At 43.2% G+C, this 15,548-nt stretch overlaps 1 protein-coding gene across 2 annotated transcripts in view; it reads right to left on the bottom strand.

The window, feature by feature from the left end:
• Positions 1 to 7,018, bottom strand: part of PPP2R5E (protein phosphatase 2 regulatory subunit B'epsilon) — a 163,428-nt gene extending 156,410 nt beyond the window's left edge. The window contains exons 1-2 of one of the 2 annotated variants that reach the window (XM_004612367.2): positions 6,409 to 7,018; positions 4,125 to 4,285 (exon numbers count right to left, since the gene is read on the bottom strand). In XM_004612367.2, coding sequence (XP_004612424.1) covers positions 4,125 to 4,281 — 157 coding nt within the window. In that variant the 5' untranslated portion in view covers positions 4,282 to 4,285; positions 6,409 to 7,018. Of the gene's footprint in view, positions 1 to 4,124; positions 4,289 to 6,408 lie in introns of both variants that reach the window. The other variant, XM_004612366.3, reaches the window with a different exon arrangement.
• Between the last annotated feature and the right edge of the window lie 8,530 nt (positions 7,019 to 15,548).

Genomic DNA, 15,548 nt, shown 5'->3' with positions numbered 1-15,548 from the left:
GGAGGTGCCAGAAAGATCGAACAGCAGATAGGGCATTTGCCTTGCAAGTGTCCAAACCAGGTTTAATCCCTGGCACCATATATGGTCCCCAGAGCCACACCAGGAGCTAAGAGTCAGAAGTAAGTCCTGAGCAGCACCAGGTATGGTCCATAAACAATAAAGAGGGGTGGGGGAAATGGTTCAAAGGGTAAATGCAGGCGCAGTCTATCCTGGCTCCCACCTCATTTCTCCACCCTCTCAGCCAGGAGCAATCCCCAAACAATGAACCCAAACAAAGTAGCCCCTAAGATCTGCCAGGTGTGGTTCAAAAGAATAGGGCAGAGGCTAAGATGTGGCATAGGGATAGCACACCCACCTCTACCTCTATGCTGGAAGCTCTACTGAAGCCTCTCCCCAAGCCCCTAATCCTCCAGCCCCCACCAGAAATCAGGGAAAGAAAATGGGTATATAAGTGAATAAAAAGCTCCTCCAAAACCTGCTCAACAGGAGCTGAAGTGAGAGTACAGCAAGTGGGCAGGGCACCTGCCTTGCATGCTGGGGTTCAATCTCAGGCATCTCATATGGTCCTATAAGGCTGCCAGGAGTGATTCCTAAGTGCAGAGCCAGGAGGGAGGGAGGAGGGGGAGGGAGGAGGGGAGGGGAGGGGAGAGGTGGAGAGGGGAGGGGAGGGGAGGGAGGGAGGGAGGGAGGGAGGGAGGAAGGAAGGAAGGAAGGAAGGAAGGAAGGAAGGAAGGAAGGAAGGAAGGAAGGAAGGAAGGAAGGAAGGAAGGAAGGAAGGAAGGAAGGAAGGAAGGAAGGGAGGGAGGGAGGGAGGGAGGGAGGGAGGGAGGGAGGGAGGGAGGTTGGTTCTTGGGCCAGAGATAGTACAGAGGCTAAGGCGCTTGCCTTGAATGCAGACAACCCAGACTCAATCCTGACAATTGCATATGGTCTTCCAAGCACTGCCAGCCATGATTCCTGAGCACAAAACCCGGAGTAAGCCTGAGTACTACTGGGTGTGGAGTAAAAATTAAAAATAAAAAGGAAGGGAGAAATTTCTGACACATGCCACAACATGAATATGAGAACAATATACTAAGTGGAAGAGGCTATCACAAATACACAGAAACTGTGTGTGTATTTTCTCATCTCACTTTTTATGACATGCTCCAGTAGTCAAAATTCATAGAGTAAAAAGTAGAATACTGGCTGAGGAGGGCTGGAGAGTGAGTTTCAGTTGTCATAATGGGTAATGGTCATCAGCAACACCACACAGCAATGCGAATATGCATCTGAACTCACACTTAATGCACACTTAAAAATGGAGAAAATGGCCAATTTTGTGCTATGCATATATTACTATATTTTTAATGAAAAAAAGAAAAGCTGGAGAGACAGTACAATAGGGCACCTGCCTTGCTTGAGGCTGACCAGGAAAAAAATAAAAAGAATAAAAAAATACATGTTGTGAATGCTACTTTCAATACCCATAAAAACAATACCCTGGCCATGATGGATCAGTTAAGTTCTAATTTAAATATTTATCAGAAGTCCCATAAAATATAACCATAAAGTTTAAGATTCTTTATCTTATCTCTTTCAGGTATTTGGTTCTGGGGCAACACCCAGCAGTACACAGGGGTGCCAAGGATCGAACCCAGATCAGTTGTATGCAAGACAAGCATCTCACCTGCCGTACTATTTCTCCAGCCCCTTAAAATTCTTTGTAATCCGAAATTTAATCTGCTTTCTCGTAATAAATTCCTCTGCTAAAAACAGATGCTAACAACTATTATATGTCTAGTTCAGACTAAATAAATTAAAGATCTTCAAATGCCTCCCAATTTTGCATTTCAAGCCTCGTTAGATTTGTTTTGTTTTGTCGTTGTGGGTTTTTTGTTTTGTTTTCTTTTGAGGTCACACCTGGCTCTGCACCCAGGAATTACTCCTGGCAGGGTTCAGAGAACCATATGGAATACCAGTGATTGAACCCAGGTCAGTTGAACCCAGGTCGCTCACGTGAAAGGCAAGTGCCCTACCCACTGTACTGTCACTACAGTCCCTCAAGCATGGTTAGTTTTATCCCAGTCAACTTTCTCCTTTATTTTCCTTCCCAGTCTCATAATTTTTATTTATTCAGTTTTTTTTTGTTTTGTAGTTTTAAGACATAACCCAGGTATCCTGTGTGCAAGGTATACACTTTACCACTAAGTCACACTCTTCCCACCCAAAAATATTTTCATTTTCACCAGCAAAATCTTCAGCCAAAAATATATCATGTAGCACTGGTCAGAGGCTCTTCACAGTGCAGCATCACTCAGGGTACCATGCAGTGTCAGGGACTGTTCAGGTCTCCCACATGCAAAGGATACATACCCAACCTCTGAGCTAATTCCCCAGTCCTTACCCCACAAGCCTTAATAGGGTCAGGGATATAGTTCAGGGGCAGAACACCTCCTTTGCATCTATAAATGAGGCTCTGGATTCAATCCCTGGCATGACCAAACAAACAAACAAACAAACAAACCTCTTAAAGGAGCATCTTTACTGAGACCAGAGAGGTATCTCAGTGGGCTGAACACATGCTTTGTATATGGAAGGCAAAGGTTCAGTTCCCAGCACTGCATGAACCCCTGAGTACAGAGATTAACTTAACCCTGAGCACCGTCAGCGTAGGGGGAGGGAAGAAAGAACAAAAAAATCACTACATCTTTACTAGCTGATATACCATCGTAACATCTTTACATAATTAGTATTTATTTGATTTCTAACAATTTCAAGTATAAACACAGGCACTGATAAAAGTATTTATGTGTGTGTATACATGAGAAAAACTGAAACTTGAAATTGCCTAGACTAAATTTTGAAGATTATTTTCTAGTTACTCTAACTTTTTTTTGTAGTAACCATCTAATTTCAGAGTATTCTAAATAAACATTCATTAACAGCTGGTGTCCTCTAAGCCACAAATGTGCATTGTGCTACTCTGATGTTCATATACCTTCACTGCTCACTCTTTCGTCTTTGTTTTGGGGCCACAGTTGGAAGTATTAGGGGACCATTCAGATCAAACTGAGATCCTACATAGAAAACTTGTGTTCCAGCCCTCGCCCTGTGGGCTATCTCCCCAGCCCTCCTCACATTTAAGTGTTTCAACAGATAAAAATCCACCTTCAGAGGTCAATTCTAATAGTTTCCATGCTAGAAAAAGTTATGTTCCCACATCTTTCAAATCAGATTTGTTTATAACACAACGGAAATCATGAGAATGAAAAGCAACAAAAAGTATCCACATATTTCAAACAAAACTGAAAAATCTAATCTAGAAAACTAAGTTCTCACATAAAAACTATCTATACCTTACTCATTCCAAAGAAAAGAGAGGTAATTTTAGACAAGAATAATTTTTTGAAAAAAAGATAACAATCATCTTAAGTCCTTTTTGTTTTAGGGCCACCTCTAGCACTGTTCAGGGCTTACTCCTGGCTCTGTGCACAGGTATCATTCCTGGTGTGTTCAGGGGACCAAATGAGGTGCTGGGGATTAAACTCAGTCACGTGCGAGGCAAATGCCCTACCCACTGTGCTATTGCTCTGGCCCCCATCATAAGCCTTTTATATTTATACTGTCTGAACACAAGAATGAAGACAATCAAGAACTAATCCTTTTTTCTTGATTTTTAAAAATGAATTCTTTCAAACATACTTTTCTATACACAAGTTAGCCGGGGGGGGGGGGGGGGTTTGGGGGGGTGGGGGTGGTTACTGGGTTACTGCCCCTCACACACACACACACACACACACACACACACACACACACAGTTTTTAGTCAGTGCATACAAAGTTTTCATTCAGAGTCAACAGAAATAAAACAGAAACACAAACCCAGAAACATTTAAGTTTCACTGGTATACAGTGTTTATATTTATCAACATTCGAAGTTCTCTTGACGTTTGTTTTTATTTGGTTACAGGGAATTTAGGTTAAGTATACCTCATCACACACTGGTATTGGTTATCTTCTAAAACCTCTCACCATTTCACTTGCAACACAGAATTTTAACAGATACAAAACACTACAGAAATGGATACACAGAGATATGAAAGATTAACAAAAACGGAAGTCATCCCTGGCCCCGAGCCTTACCTTTTAGCAGTGGCAGAGGTGTTAATTCAATAGGCTTGCCTTGAGACCTGAACTGTGATGAACTCTGCGACCTCTTCTGTCTGGCTTTTCTGACGGACTTCCGAGAAAATCCGTCTACTTTATCCACTGATGGAGGAGTAGTTGGTGCTGAGGACATATCCCTACTGAAGAAAAATGATTATCAAATACAGTCCCATGGTGAAGCATGTATGTTATAAACATTCTAAAATTCTCATATGTGATAATGCATGAAAGTGAACATATACTCGATGCAAAGAAAAACCAATTAATAAATGTCATTAATGGAAAAATATTAAAATACAGTGAGAAACAGAATAGAACTATCATATAGGCAATATTGTACATCTAATATGATTCTAATAAGCATTAAACTTAGAGCTAAAGAGCTCTTCTAAGCCATATACTCGTTTTCTAACAGCACAACTCTTGTCATCTTGAGATTCCTGAAGTAGCTTTAGAGCTATTTTACAATTGGAAAATTTCCATCAGAACATTTTCCCAAGATATTAATACTACGAATGGAGTTCAAATCCTCACTGTACTTGAAGAAGCTAACATATGTATCACAACAATGCAAATTTTTCAATTTCAGGTTATCTAGGCATGACTTTTAAAGCAATGTGCTGCTACTATATGATATGCTATACCACACCACAAATGAGGACAAGCTAGATTACTTTAAACAGAACACATAAAAGGCATAATTAAAATCATTTCAAAGAAGTCTTCTTTTTGAATGAAGCCATCTTAGGTTATTAAGGCTTAATAAACTACACTATGATGAAATCATGACCAAAGGTGAACTAAAAACATAAATTCAGAACGTAGTAACAACCAAGTTGAGTTCCCTTAAAGTTCATCATCAAATATTAATTTTTAGCCTATCAAACTAAGAACTGCACAGCTAAGTGCTTCTAGATTTTAAGCCACTCACATTATTAAAGATTATTCCCTAAAAATAAGCGCTAAGCTCAACTTCATTTACCAATTTAAACCAAAACCATCCTTTTCATGGCACTTAGGCTCAATGCAAGGCTAATGGAAGACTCAACTAGAAATAATGCACATAGGGGGCCACTCAGAAATGCAATTAATCTCCTGTCATTCCAACACAGATGACAAGTGGTGTTTTAGCTTTGAAATAAAACAGAAGTTTCTTCAACGTTTAAGAATAAAGTTATCCAAGGTTCTGGCAAAAAGATGCAGCAGTATCATAAAAACATGTGCTCAAAGCTTAAAAAAATTTTAAGAGCTGTTTCCCTTTTAAGAAAAAAAAAAGGTTTTTATCAGTCTACCTAATTTAATTTTAAACAAAATGCAAACTATGAAAGACTGTGGAAAATGACAAAAAAAAAAAAAAACTCAGCCTGACCGCTTTAGTATGAAACTCCACATCACGTTTATAAGTGATAAATATTGGGGCTGCTTTTCCAAGCTGGTATGTGAAATACTCAGATTGTATTCTGAGTAATACCCCTAACACAAGATTTCAGTAAATCCTGTTCTTCCATCACTTTGCAGGGCGAGGGTCCCTATCTTACTCCTGACGATCTGTTGATACTGCTGTTATCTATTGGTAGCGATTTGTTTTCTTGAAAAATCACTTGTGCTCCTTACGCCGGCGACCCAGAACACAAACGTCAGGGATCTCAAACCTTAAGCGCCGCAGAACTGAACGTGCAGCGGCAAGGCGGTAAGGGTAAAACCCAGGGAAACAGGTTTTGCCCCGAGCCGAAGCACCCAAGGCTTTATCATCCTCTCTAACCAGCGGGGACACGGTATTTCCAACGCTAAGGATAATTCGAAGAGGGCATGGGGAGTGTCGGGGTGGAGGAGAAAGATGGGGAAGGGGTTTCTGGTTGGAAGGATGCTGCACTTGGCGCCCACTCTCCACCTCGAGCTCTGGAAGATAAGCAGCTCCAGAATTCTCTCCTCTACACCAAGCCCCTCTTCCACCCCCCCACCCCACCCCCCACCCTCGCCAGTGAATGAAGAGGCTACAAGAAGACGCCTCTAATCCCCAAAAGGTGGAGAAAAGGAGAGACGGCAGAGGGAACGAGAGGCGTCATCGGAAGCATTTGCAGGTAAAATCAGACAAGTGGGACTTGTGGGTGCTCCCTCTCCTCCAGCACCGCACCGCACCCCACCCCACCCCGCTGCCCGGGCCAGGCCTCCCGAGGCCGGTGCCCTGCAGGCTCTCCAGGAGGACTGCGAGGAGGACGGGAAGCGGGCGAGCCGCGGGGCTAGACGGGGGCAAAGTTACCTTGAAGCTTGTGGGGAAGAATCCGAAGATGATCTGTGGTGTCGAGGGGCGGGAGACAGGCGAGAGGGCCGCAGAAGGGGCGGGTGACGGAGCCGGGATGTGCGGGGGGGAGGTCCGGACAGCGACGGGGAACCCGGGGCGACGGCTGTCCGGCGCGGCGTCCCTCCGGTTCCGCGGCGGCGGCGGCGCCTTTTAGGCCTCACGGCCGGACCTGAACCTCAGCGCTCCGGCGGCGGAGACTGCCTCACGATCCTCCCCCGCGGGTCCGTCCCATCAAATCGCCACCGACCCCGTTGCGGCTCCGCTGGTGGCTCCTCGCTCACATTCCCGGCGGGCGGCGCCTCTGCTCGTTGCTCCGGACCGGGGCGGCAGCGGCGACTACGTGGGGAGGAGGGGGGGAAGGGAGGGAGGAAGACTGGTTCCGCAGCGGCAGCAGGAGAAGGAAGGAGGTGGAGGAGGAGCCGCTGGAGCTGGCGCCGCCGCTGCCAGAGTCGCCGTTCGGTACCCGCCGTGGGTCCCAGTCAATGCCCCTTTCTCTCTCCTATTGTCAATATCACCGGGCGGCTGAGTCCATGGCACACACACAACCGAACCTTCTGGCCCGCAGCGCCCGCCTCCGGCACCCTCTCATTGGAGCCTTCAAACGGGAAGCGGCGCCTCGTTGGCCAGAGTCCGCCTTCACTCTCCTGCCAGCATGTTAGGCTGAGGGCCGATCAGGGATTGGCGGCGGGGGGGCGGAGAAAGAGGAGGGTGGGAAGAGAGGAGGCCCAGGATTGGACCAAAGTGGGAGAGACCCGGATGCAGCCGCGCTCTCGGGCCGCGCTGTTGCCGCTTCCGCCAGGCGGTAGGGTAGGCTGCGAGGGGAAGCCAAGCCGACTCGGGGCTGGAGAGGTTCGTCTGGAACTCCGCAGGTGTGCCACTGGCACATCCGCGGGATGGGGTTTCCGCGCAATGCGGAGCCCCGGAGAGGGCGGCGGTCATCTTCCAGCAGCGAATTCCCCCCCGGCGTCAAAGGGTGGGAAAACCTTGATTCCGCTCCCTTGGTCGGCCAAAGTGACCCTTCTTGGTCAGGCGGAGACCCTGCTCGGGAAGTGAACTAGGCTGCTTAGACATAAGTGTGCCCCCGCCCTGGCCTGTGCGCCACCGGACCGCTGGCCAGCCCGCTGTGAAGTCCCCTGCAAGTCGCTTTTTGCTGAACCTTGTGGGAGGCCAGGCACGGAAATTCGAACCCCTGGGGCCGGGCCAACGCTTGGTTATGGCTCAAATTCTCTCTCACCTCGTCTCCTTTTCCCCTAAACCTCAGTTTTGAATATCAGCTCCCTGAAGCTCTGCGGATCTCGGTTGAGGGCAGCCCGGTGCAGCTTATGCAAGTGGGAATAGCGTTGTACGCTCTGCAATCATTTATTGCGATGAACCGCAGAGGCACAGAGCTCCGGGAAACCCTGCTCCAGCGTTTAGGAGATTTTAATTAGCAAACTGAATCCGAAAGAGTTTCTGGAGAAGACTTTACATAACCCTAACTAGAGATAAAATATTTAGAGGTGTGTTTGCATCACTAGTGAGCCTCGGGCCAAATGGTATATTGCCGAGGATATTCTTGGACTTTTGCTCTACGTAAATTCATGCTGCATATATCTTTTGATTATTAATGCTAACTATGAAAACAAAATCTTGGAAAGTGAAGGGGGAAAGGGTTTAAAAAAAGTTAGCGTTCTTAATTCTTCAACCCAGCGATAATCACCATTGGCATTTTGGTGTCCTTCCCCTCCAGTGTTTTTTCTTTTAATATTATGTATGCCGTTGTGTAGCCTAGTTTTTCCCCCTCAACATTATATCATCTTTTCTCTGTAGTTAGAAAATAGAACCGTATGCGCAACTGACCACACAAAAAAAGAGAGCACTGCATTTCTTTTGCTTTTGCTGTTTACTACCGGGAAGTTGCACATTTCTATGCAGACTCCCAGAAATGACTCCAGTAGGGGGACGAGATGGTGGGGGAATTTATGCTATTAGTGATTTTTTTTTTAATTCCTGTTTTGAAATCAAATGAGAAACAGGAAAAGCTAGCTCTGTGACATGGATGCAGGCTCCCCCTACTGACTGAGATGATTGGTTGGTGTATAGCTAGTGTCCATTTTTGCTCTGATTCAAAGTTCACCACCAGCAGACCTTTAAAACTGGCTAGAATAGCAGTCTCCTTCCTACCTTCCAGTAACTTACTTTCCATCTCTCCATTTCCAGTCTTCATGAAAAGCTCAGTGTCCCAGCCATGCGAATCTGTTTGCTCAATCTGATTGAGGGTAAATGCAGAATTAAAAGTAAGGAAAAATGTAAAGCCAACTCAATTTCCCTTGGCAACAGTTGAACTGTTAAAAAGTAGTGCACATTTGAAATGCTCACAGCTGTTGCTGAGAACATTTCACATTTTGTAGAATGGGGATTTTGCTTGCAAATTATGGCTTTCTGTAAAGACAATTCCTTTCAAAGCTTTCATTTTGATGTAATGGCTGAGTAACTAAAATGGGCAGATCTTTTAAATGTGAGTGTCCTTGCCTATCTAAGAAAGTGTTCCTTCATGTGGTGTTGAAGTTATTTATGCAGGAAGTCATCATTAACAATATTGTAAATCACAATTTCTCAATCAATAAAACAGGGGAAAAAAAATGTTTCTTGAACTCTCACCCAGTGCTGGCAGAAATGTCAACCAGTCCAATCTTTTTGAAAAACAACATGGACACACCTCAATAGGATTTAGCTTCCATATGGCCCAGCAATTCTATTTCTGGAAATTTACCCCAAGGGCCCAAAAACTTTAATCATTTCCTGTGTTCCTATGTTCGTATGTGTATTTATGTTCATTGAAGCACTATTCACAATAACCAAAATCTGGAGCCAATCCAAGTATCGAAGAACAGATGACTGGATAAAGAAACTGTGGTATATATACAAAACAGGAATCCTGCTTGGCAAAAGTCATGCAATTTGGCACTATGTGGATGAAACTGGAGGGGACTGGTACTTAGTGAAGTTAGCCAGAGGAAGAAAAACAGATACAGAATGATCTCTCATATAGAGACTATAAAGAAGCATAGTAGGGAAATAATAAAAAGGCCTAAACCAACATAATCTTATCTGGTCTGAATTTACCAAACTACAGTAAATAGTGAGACATGACAGGGAGGGGGGTTGTGGGGGCCCTGAAAAGGAGTGAGGGAGCACCATGAGACGGTGGAGAGAAATGGGCACTCTGGGAGGGGTGTGGTGTTGGAATCTTGTACTCATGAAATCCTATCATTGACAATATTGTAAATCATGGTCACTAAAATTTTTTAGATATTGTTCCTTGGGCCAATAGTTTCTAAAGGAAGTCCACATATTAGGAGGAATAGGACTATATTCCAGGAATAGTGCAAAGGACCCTGGGTTGCAAGAAGAGAATATGAGGTCAACTTTTTACTCAGTTCTAGTTGAGAAAGATTAGTTCAACTTCTAGTTGAGCTTACATTTTAAAAAGAGAATCAGTGACCCTCTCCATGGAACAGTCTCCTGTCCTAGAACAGTGTAGGGTACATCCTCAAGAATAGCAGGAGCCGTGGGGCCAGAGAGATAGTACAGCACAAAGGGTGTTTGTTTGGTTCAATACCTGGTATTCCATACGGTTACGCAAGCACCATCAGGAATAATTTCTGAGCCTGGAATTATAAGTAGCCCCTGAGCAATACTGGGAATGGCCCTAAAGCAAAACAAAAAAAAAAACAGCAACAAGTAGGAAAAGCACAGCAGGTAGGAACCTTGATTTACATGCGGCCAACCTGGATTTGATCCTTAGCACCCCATATGGTCCATAAGCCTGCCAGGAGTGATCCCTGAGTGCAGCTGCCCATTCCAGGGGGTGGCAATGGTTATCCAGTCACTCTCTCAGTAGTTATTTACTGTAGTTTGTAGGTTCAATTAAATCATCTTGCTAATTATATCCTCTGGGTTTAACCAGACTAGAACATAGAAAATAGACATATGACTTTACCAGACTCCTTTGCAAAGAAAATACAGGAAAACCAGCAAATGACAGAACTGACACCTCCCCAGTGTCATATCTTTGGCAGCCACATTTCAAAAATTTTTTAAAAATCAATCTACAGTATCCAGCCAAATTTTAGCTTAAAAATATATTCACCAAGGAGATTGTCTGGAATAAGGGTTTATATCCACTGTCTTTACAGTGAACTTCACCCTAAGCATATGTTATGATTATTACAGGATAATGATGGGATCATATGTTTATACTTCATAAATATATCTGGAAGAATTGCTTCCCCCCCAAATTTCAATATTCAAAATAAGTTTGGAGGTCACTAGATAATGCAAAAGGAAATACATTACAGACATCTGGAAGGCCATTATCTAGTGATAAAACACTGCCTATTGCTATCAGATAAAAGCGTTCACTTCCCAGATAACATAGCTGAGCTTATCATGAATCTCTGACAGGCTGGCCATGTGGTGAGTCTAGAAGACGTGGATGATCAAATGGTGGCTGACTGGTAAACTAAAACAGAGCTACCATAATGAGACAAAATAATATCAAACCAAAATGATAAGCCAGTAGAGGAGAACCAGACCTGTGCCGATAAGACACCTTCAGAGGTAGACTAGCTTAACTGGTGTGTGGGTATTTAGGATACATGAAACTGGTTCAGGGCTGAGGAAAAAAGAACATTAAAAAAGCCAGAGGCAATAGCTGCTTTCTTGGGGGGAAAAAAAATGAGTATACATACTGCTAATAGAGACAAGGGATTGTGTTTTTGTTTCTGAGTCCTATCTACCCAGAAAACATCCTCAGCAGGGACACTTTCTTGGGTCCTAAGTTTAAATAGTATGGTTACATTTTAATATAGGCCTAAAGGGCTGTCGGTTATTCATGAATTTCTATGTCCGTGGCTGTATATTATTGTTGCTTGAAACTGAAAATGTTAGGTGATGGGGTTAGGGAGAAAGCTCAGTGGTCGAGGGTGATCCCTAGACCACATGTCCTTTCCTAGTACTGCTCAGTGTGGCCCTGGTGGTCCCTGACCAGTGCCATCTTGAGTTACCCTCTGAGCACTACTTGAAAGACACCACCCCAGGGCCAGAGAGACGGTAAGCAAACATCCAACCCACCTTCCATCCCAGGCATCCCATATGGGCCCCTGAGCCCACCAGAAGTAATTTCTGAGTTCAGAACCAGTAGTAACCCCTGAGCATCACCAAGTATGGCCACAAAACAAAAAGACATAGCCCACTGAAGAAAGGATTAGATGCTACCATTCTCTACCCAGCAGTGAGCATCCCTGAACCACTATTAAATTAAGACAAGACGAGGTCTGTCACTGAAAGAGACAGATTTTTTTTTTAAAGAAATATTTTATTGAACCACAGTGAAAACAAAAAAATACAAAGCTTTCAGGTTTAAGTCACAGTCAAATACTGATTAAACCACCATCCCTTCACCAGTGCACCTGTTCCACCACCAAGAACCCCAATACACCCCCCTCCCACCCCTCCCCCCATCTAAGTAGCTGATGATAATATTCCCATTATTCAGAGACAGATTTTTTAATGGAAGGAAAAATAATGCTTTAAGTACAATTTATATCACATAGAATAATGTACCATAGGCAAGATTTTTGTTTATGAGACTGTCAAATTACACAAATGAACTTAACTAGACCTTATTATGAGCCTGATAACAAGAATACAGCCTTTGGACTCAGATATAACTAAGATAAAATCCCAGCTCTGACATTCAGAAACTGGAGTAAATTACTCCTCCAATCTTTGATTTCTTGGCCATAAACTTTCTCACACATAAAGTGTTTATCAGATTTAAAGAAGGTTATGCATTTGCTTTAGTGCTTGACTCATGTTAACTGTTCAAATAAATATTATATGTGGGATCAGTCTTCCACAAAGAGTCAGATAGTGTTATCTGACTCAGTAGCCTCTTCAATTAGGTGACTTTGGCAGTTAAATATGGGGAGTTAACATAAGGGGCCCTAGAAACCTCAGGAAAAACTGGTAGCAAGAATTAGAAATGCAGATTCTCTTTTTTAAAATTTATTTATTTTTAAATGAATCACCGTGAGGTACAGTTACAGACTTACAAACTTTCATGCTTACGTTTCAGTCATACAATGATCGAGTACCCATCCCTCCACCAGTGCTTGTTCTCCACCACCAATGATCCCAGTATCCCTCCCACCACCCCCACCGAATCCCCCTGACCCCACCCCACCTCTGTGGCAGGGCATTCCCTTTCTCTCTCTCCCTCTTTCTCTCCCTCTCTCTCTCTCTCTCCCTCTCTCTCTCTCTCTCTCTCTCTCTCTCTCTCTCTCTCTCTCTCTCTCTCTCTCTCTCTCTCTCTCTCTCTCTCTTTCCTTTTGGGTGTTGTGGTTTGCAGTAGAGGTATTAAGTGGCCATCATGTTCATGTTTGGTCTATAGTCAACTTTCAACTTTCAGCACACATCTCCCATCCCGAGCGGGCTCTCCAAGCACCCTTTACTTGGTGTTCCCGTCTCTATCTGAGCTGCCTTTCCCCCAGCATGTGAGACCAGCTTCCAAGCCATGGAGCAATACTCTTGGTATTCATCTCCACTATTCTTTGGTGTAAGTCTCCCATTCTGTTATATTCCACAAATGAGTGCAATCTTTCTATGTCTGTCCCTCTCTTTCTCTCTCATTTCACTTAACATGATACCTTCCATGCTGATCCACTTATACACAAATTTCATGATTTCATCTTTTCTAACAGCTGTATAATATTCCATTGTGTAGATGTACAAAAGTTTCTTTAACCAGTCATCTGTTGTCGGGCACTCGGGTTTTTTCCAGATTCTGGCTATTGTAAACAGTGCTGCAATGAACATACAATAAACATACAAGATAAATTTCTACCATACTATACTATACAAGATGCATTTCTACTATACTATACTATACTATACTATACTATACTATACTATACTATACTATACTATACTATGTCATTTCTACTTTACTTTTTTGTATCTCTGGGATATAGTCGCAGAAGTGGTATTGCTGGGTCAAATGGGAGCTCAATTTCTAATTTTTTGAGAAGCATCCATACTGTTTTCTAAAACGCTGAACCAGTCAGCAAGGAATGCAGAGTCTTTTAAATGCAAAGAAGTCCCAACAGGCAAAGAAGAAGCTCTTGTATTAATTCAGTCCTTTGCCCATTATTATAATCAAAACTGCATGGTACTAGAATAAAGATAGACCTGCAGACCAATGAGACCAAATTGAGAGTACTGAGTTAAGCCACCAGAATTATGTATAGCTAATTTACTTATTTTAAGGTTTTGGGTCACACCCAACGATGTTCAGGGGTTACTCCTAGCTTTGCACTCAAGAATTACTTCTGGCAGGGATCAAGGGACCAGATGGAATGCCAGGGATTGAACCCAGGTCTGCTGCAGACAAAGCAAGTGCCCCACCCACTGAACTATCTCTCCAGTCCCTGGGCAGCTAAAAATTTATAACAAAAAATTTATTATGACTGGGGGCCGGAGTGATAGCACTGTGGGTTGGGCATTTGCCTTGCACGCAGCTGACCTGGGTTTGATCCCCGGCATTCCATATTGTCTCCCCAGCACCAACAGGAGTAATTCCTAAGTGCATGAGCCAGGAGTTACCCTTGTGCATTGCTGGGTGTGACCCCAAAAAAATTTTTAAAAATTATTATGTCATAAAAAATTTATGACAAAAAATATATGAAGTGGATCAAAAAAATCTCTTCAGCAAGTGATGCTGGGAAAAATGGGTAACTACATATAAAAAAAAATTAGAGCCATATTTCACATCACTCACACGAATAAATTCTAAGTCATTTAAAGATCTCGAGATTAGACAAAAATACATAATATACACTGAAGAAAACATCAGTGGATCTCTCCAGGAAACTGGGCTGGAGAGAAAGTACAGCTCATCCAGGTTTGATCCCTGGCTCCACATATAGTGCCCAAGTCCTACCATGAGTAATCCCTGAGCACAGAGTCTGAAGTAAGCCCTGAGTACCAAGCCAAAGGGCGGGGGGGGGAGGGGGAGAGGAAACTTCTGCATAGAAAAACTAATTCAAACTCTAAAATAAAGACACCCTACTAGATGAGAGAAAATATTTGCACATAATACATCAGGTAAAAGATTGATATCCAAGACCTATAAAAGCACTCAAACAAAATTTAACAATACACTGAATGACCCTATCCACACACAAATGGAGTACAGAGATGAACATACACTTTCCCAAAGAAAACATATGGATGTCCAACAGGCAGATGTTAAAGTGCTCATGATTAAGGAAATGCAAATCAAAACAATAATGGAATATCATCTCAAACCTGTGAGAATGGCACATATCAAAAAGTCTGGAAACAGCCAGTGTTAGCAGGTTGTGGTGAGAAATAAATCCCTGTCTACGGTTGGTGGAAATGTTGTTTGGTTCAGCCTCTGTAGAAAGCAATATGGAGATACCTTTTTTAAAAAAAAGAAAAAAGAATAAAACTACCACTTTTTTTTTTTTTTTTCAGAATTGGAGACACACCTGTTGATGCTCAGGGCTAACTCCTGGCTCTGCACTCAGGAATTCCTCTGGTGGTGCTTGGGGAGCCATATGGAATGCTGAGGATTGAACCTAGGTTGGTTGCATACAAGGTAAATGTCCTACCTTGCATGTATTATCACTGTGGTTCCAAACTAATATTTTTTATAATAACAGCAATACCACTTCTTGGCATCTTTCCCAAAATTAATTCAAACATTAATTCAAAAATATATATGCACACCTAAATTCATTGCCACACTTAGCCATGATATGGAAATCCAAATGCCCACTATGATGAATGGATCAAGAAGTTGTGCTAGCGGGTAGGGCGTTTGCCTTGCACGCGGCCGACCCGGGTTCGATTCCCAGCATCCCATATGGTCCCCTGAGCACTGCCAGGGAGTGATTCCTGAGTGCAGAGCCAGGAGTAACCCCTGTGCACCGCCAGGTGTGACCCAAAAAAAGCAAAAAAAAAAACAAAAAAAAACAAGAAGTTGTGCTATAAGTACAAAATAGAATACTATGCAACTTTATGAAAAAATA

Source organism: Sorex araneus, chromosome 3 (assembly GCF_027595985.1).
Source record: "Sorex araneus isolate mSorAra2 chromosome 3, mSorAra2.pri, whole genome shotgun sequence".
Lineage (NCBI taxonomy): Eukaryota > Metazoa > Chordata > Mammalia > Eulipotyphla > Soricidae > Sorex > Sorex araneus.
Note: the sequence above shows the minus strand (reverse complement) of the source record. Positions and strands in the feature narration are given on the sequence as shown.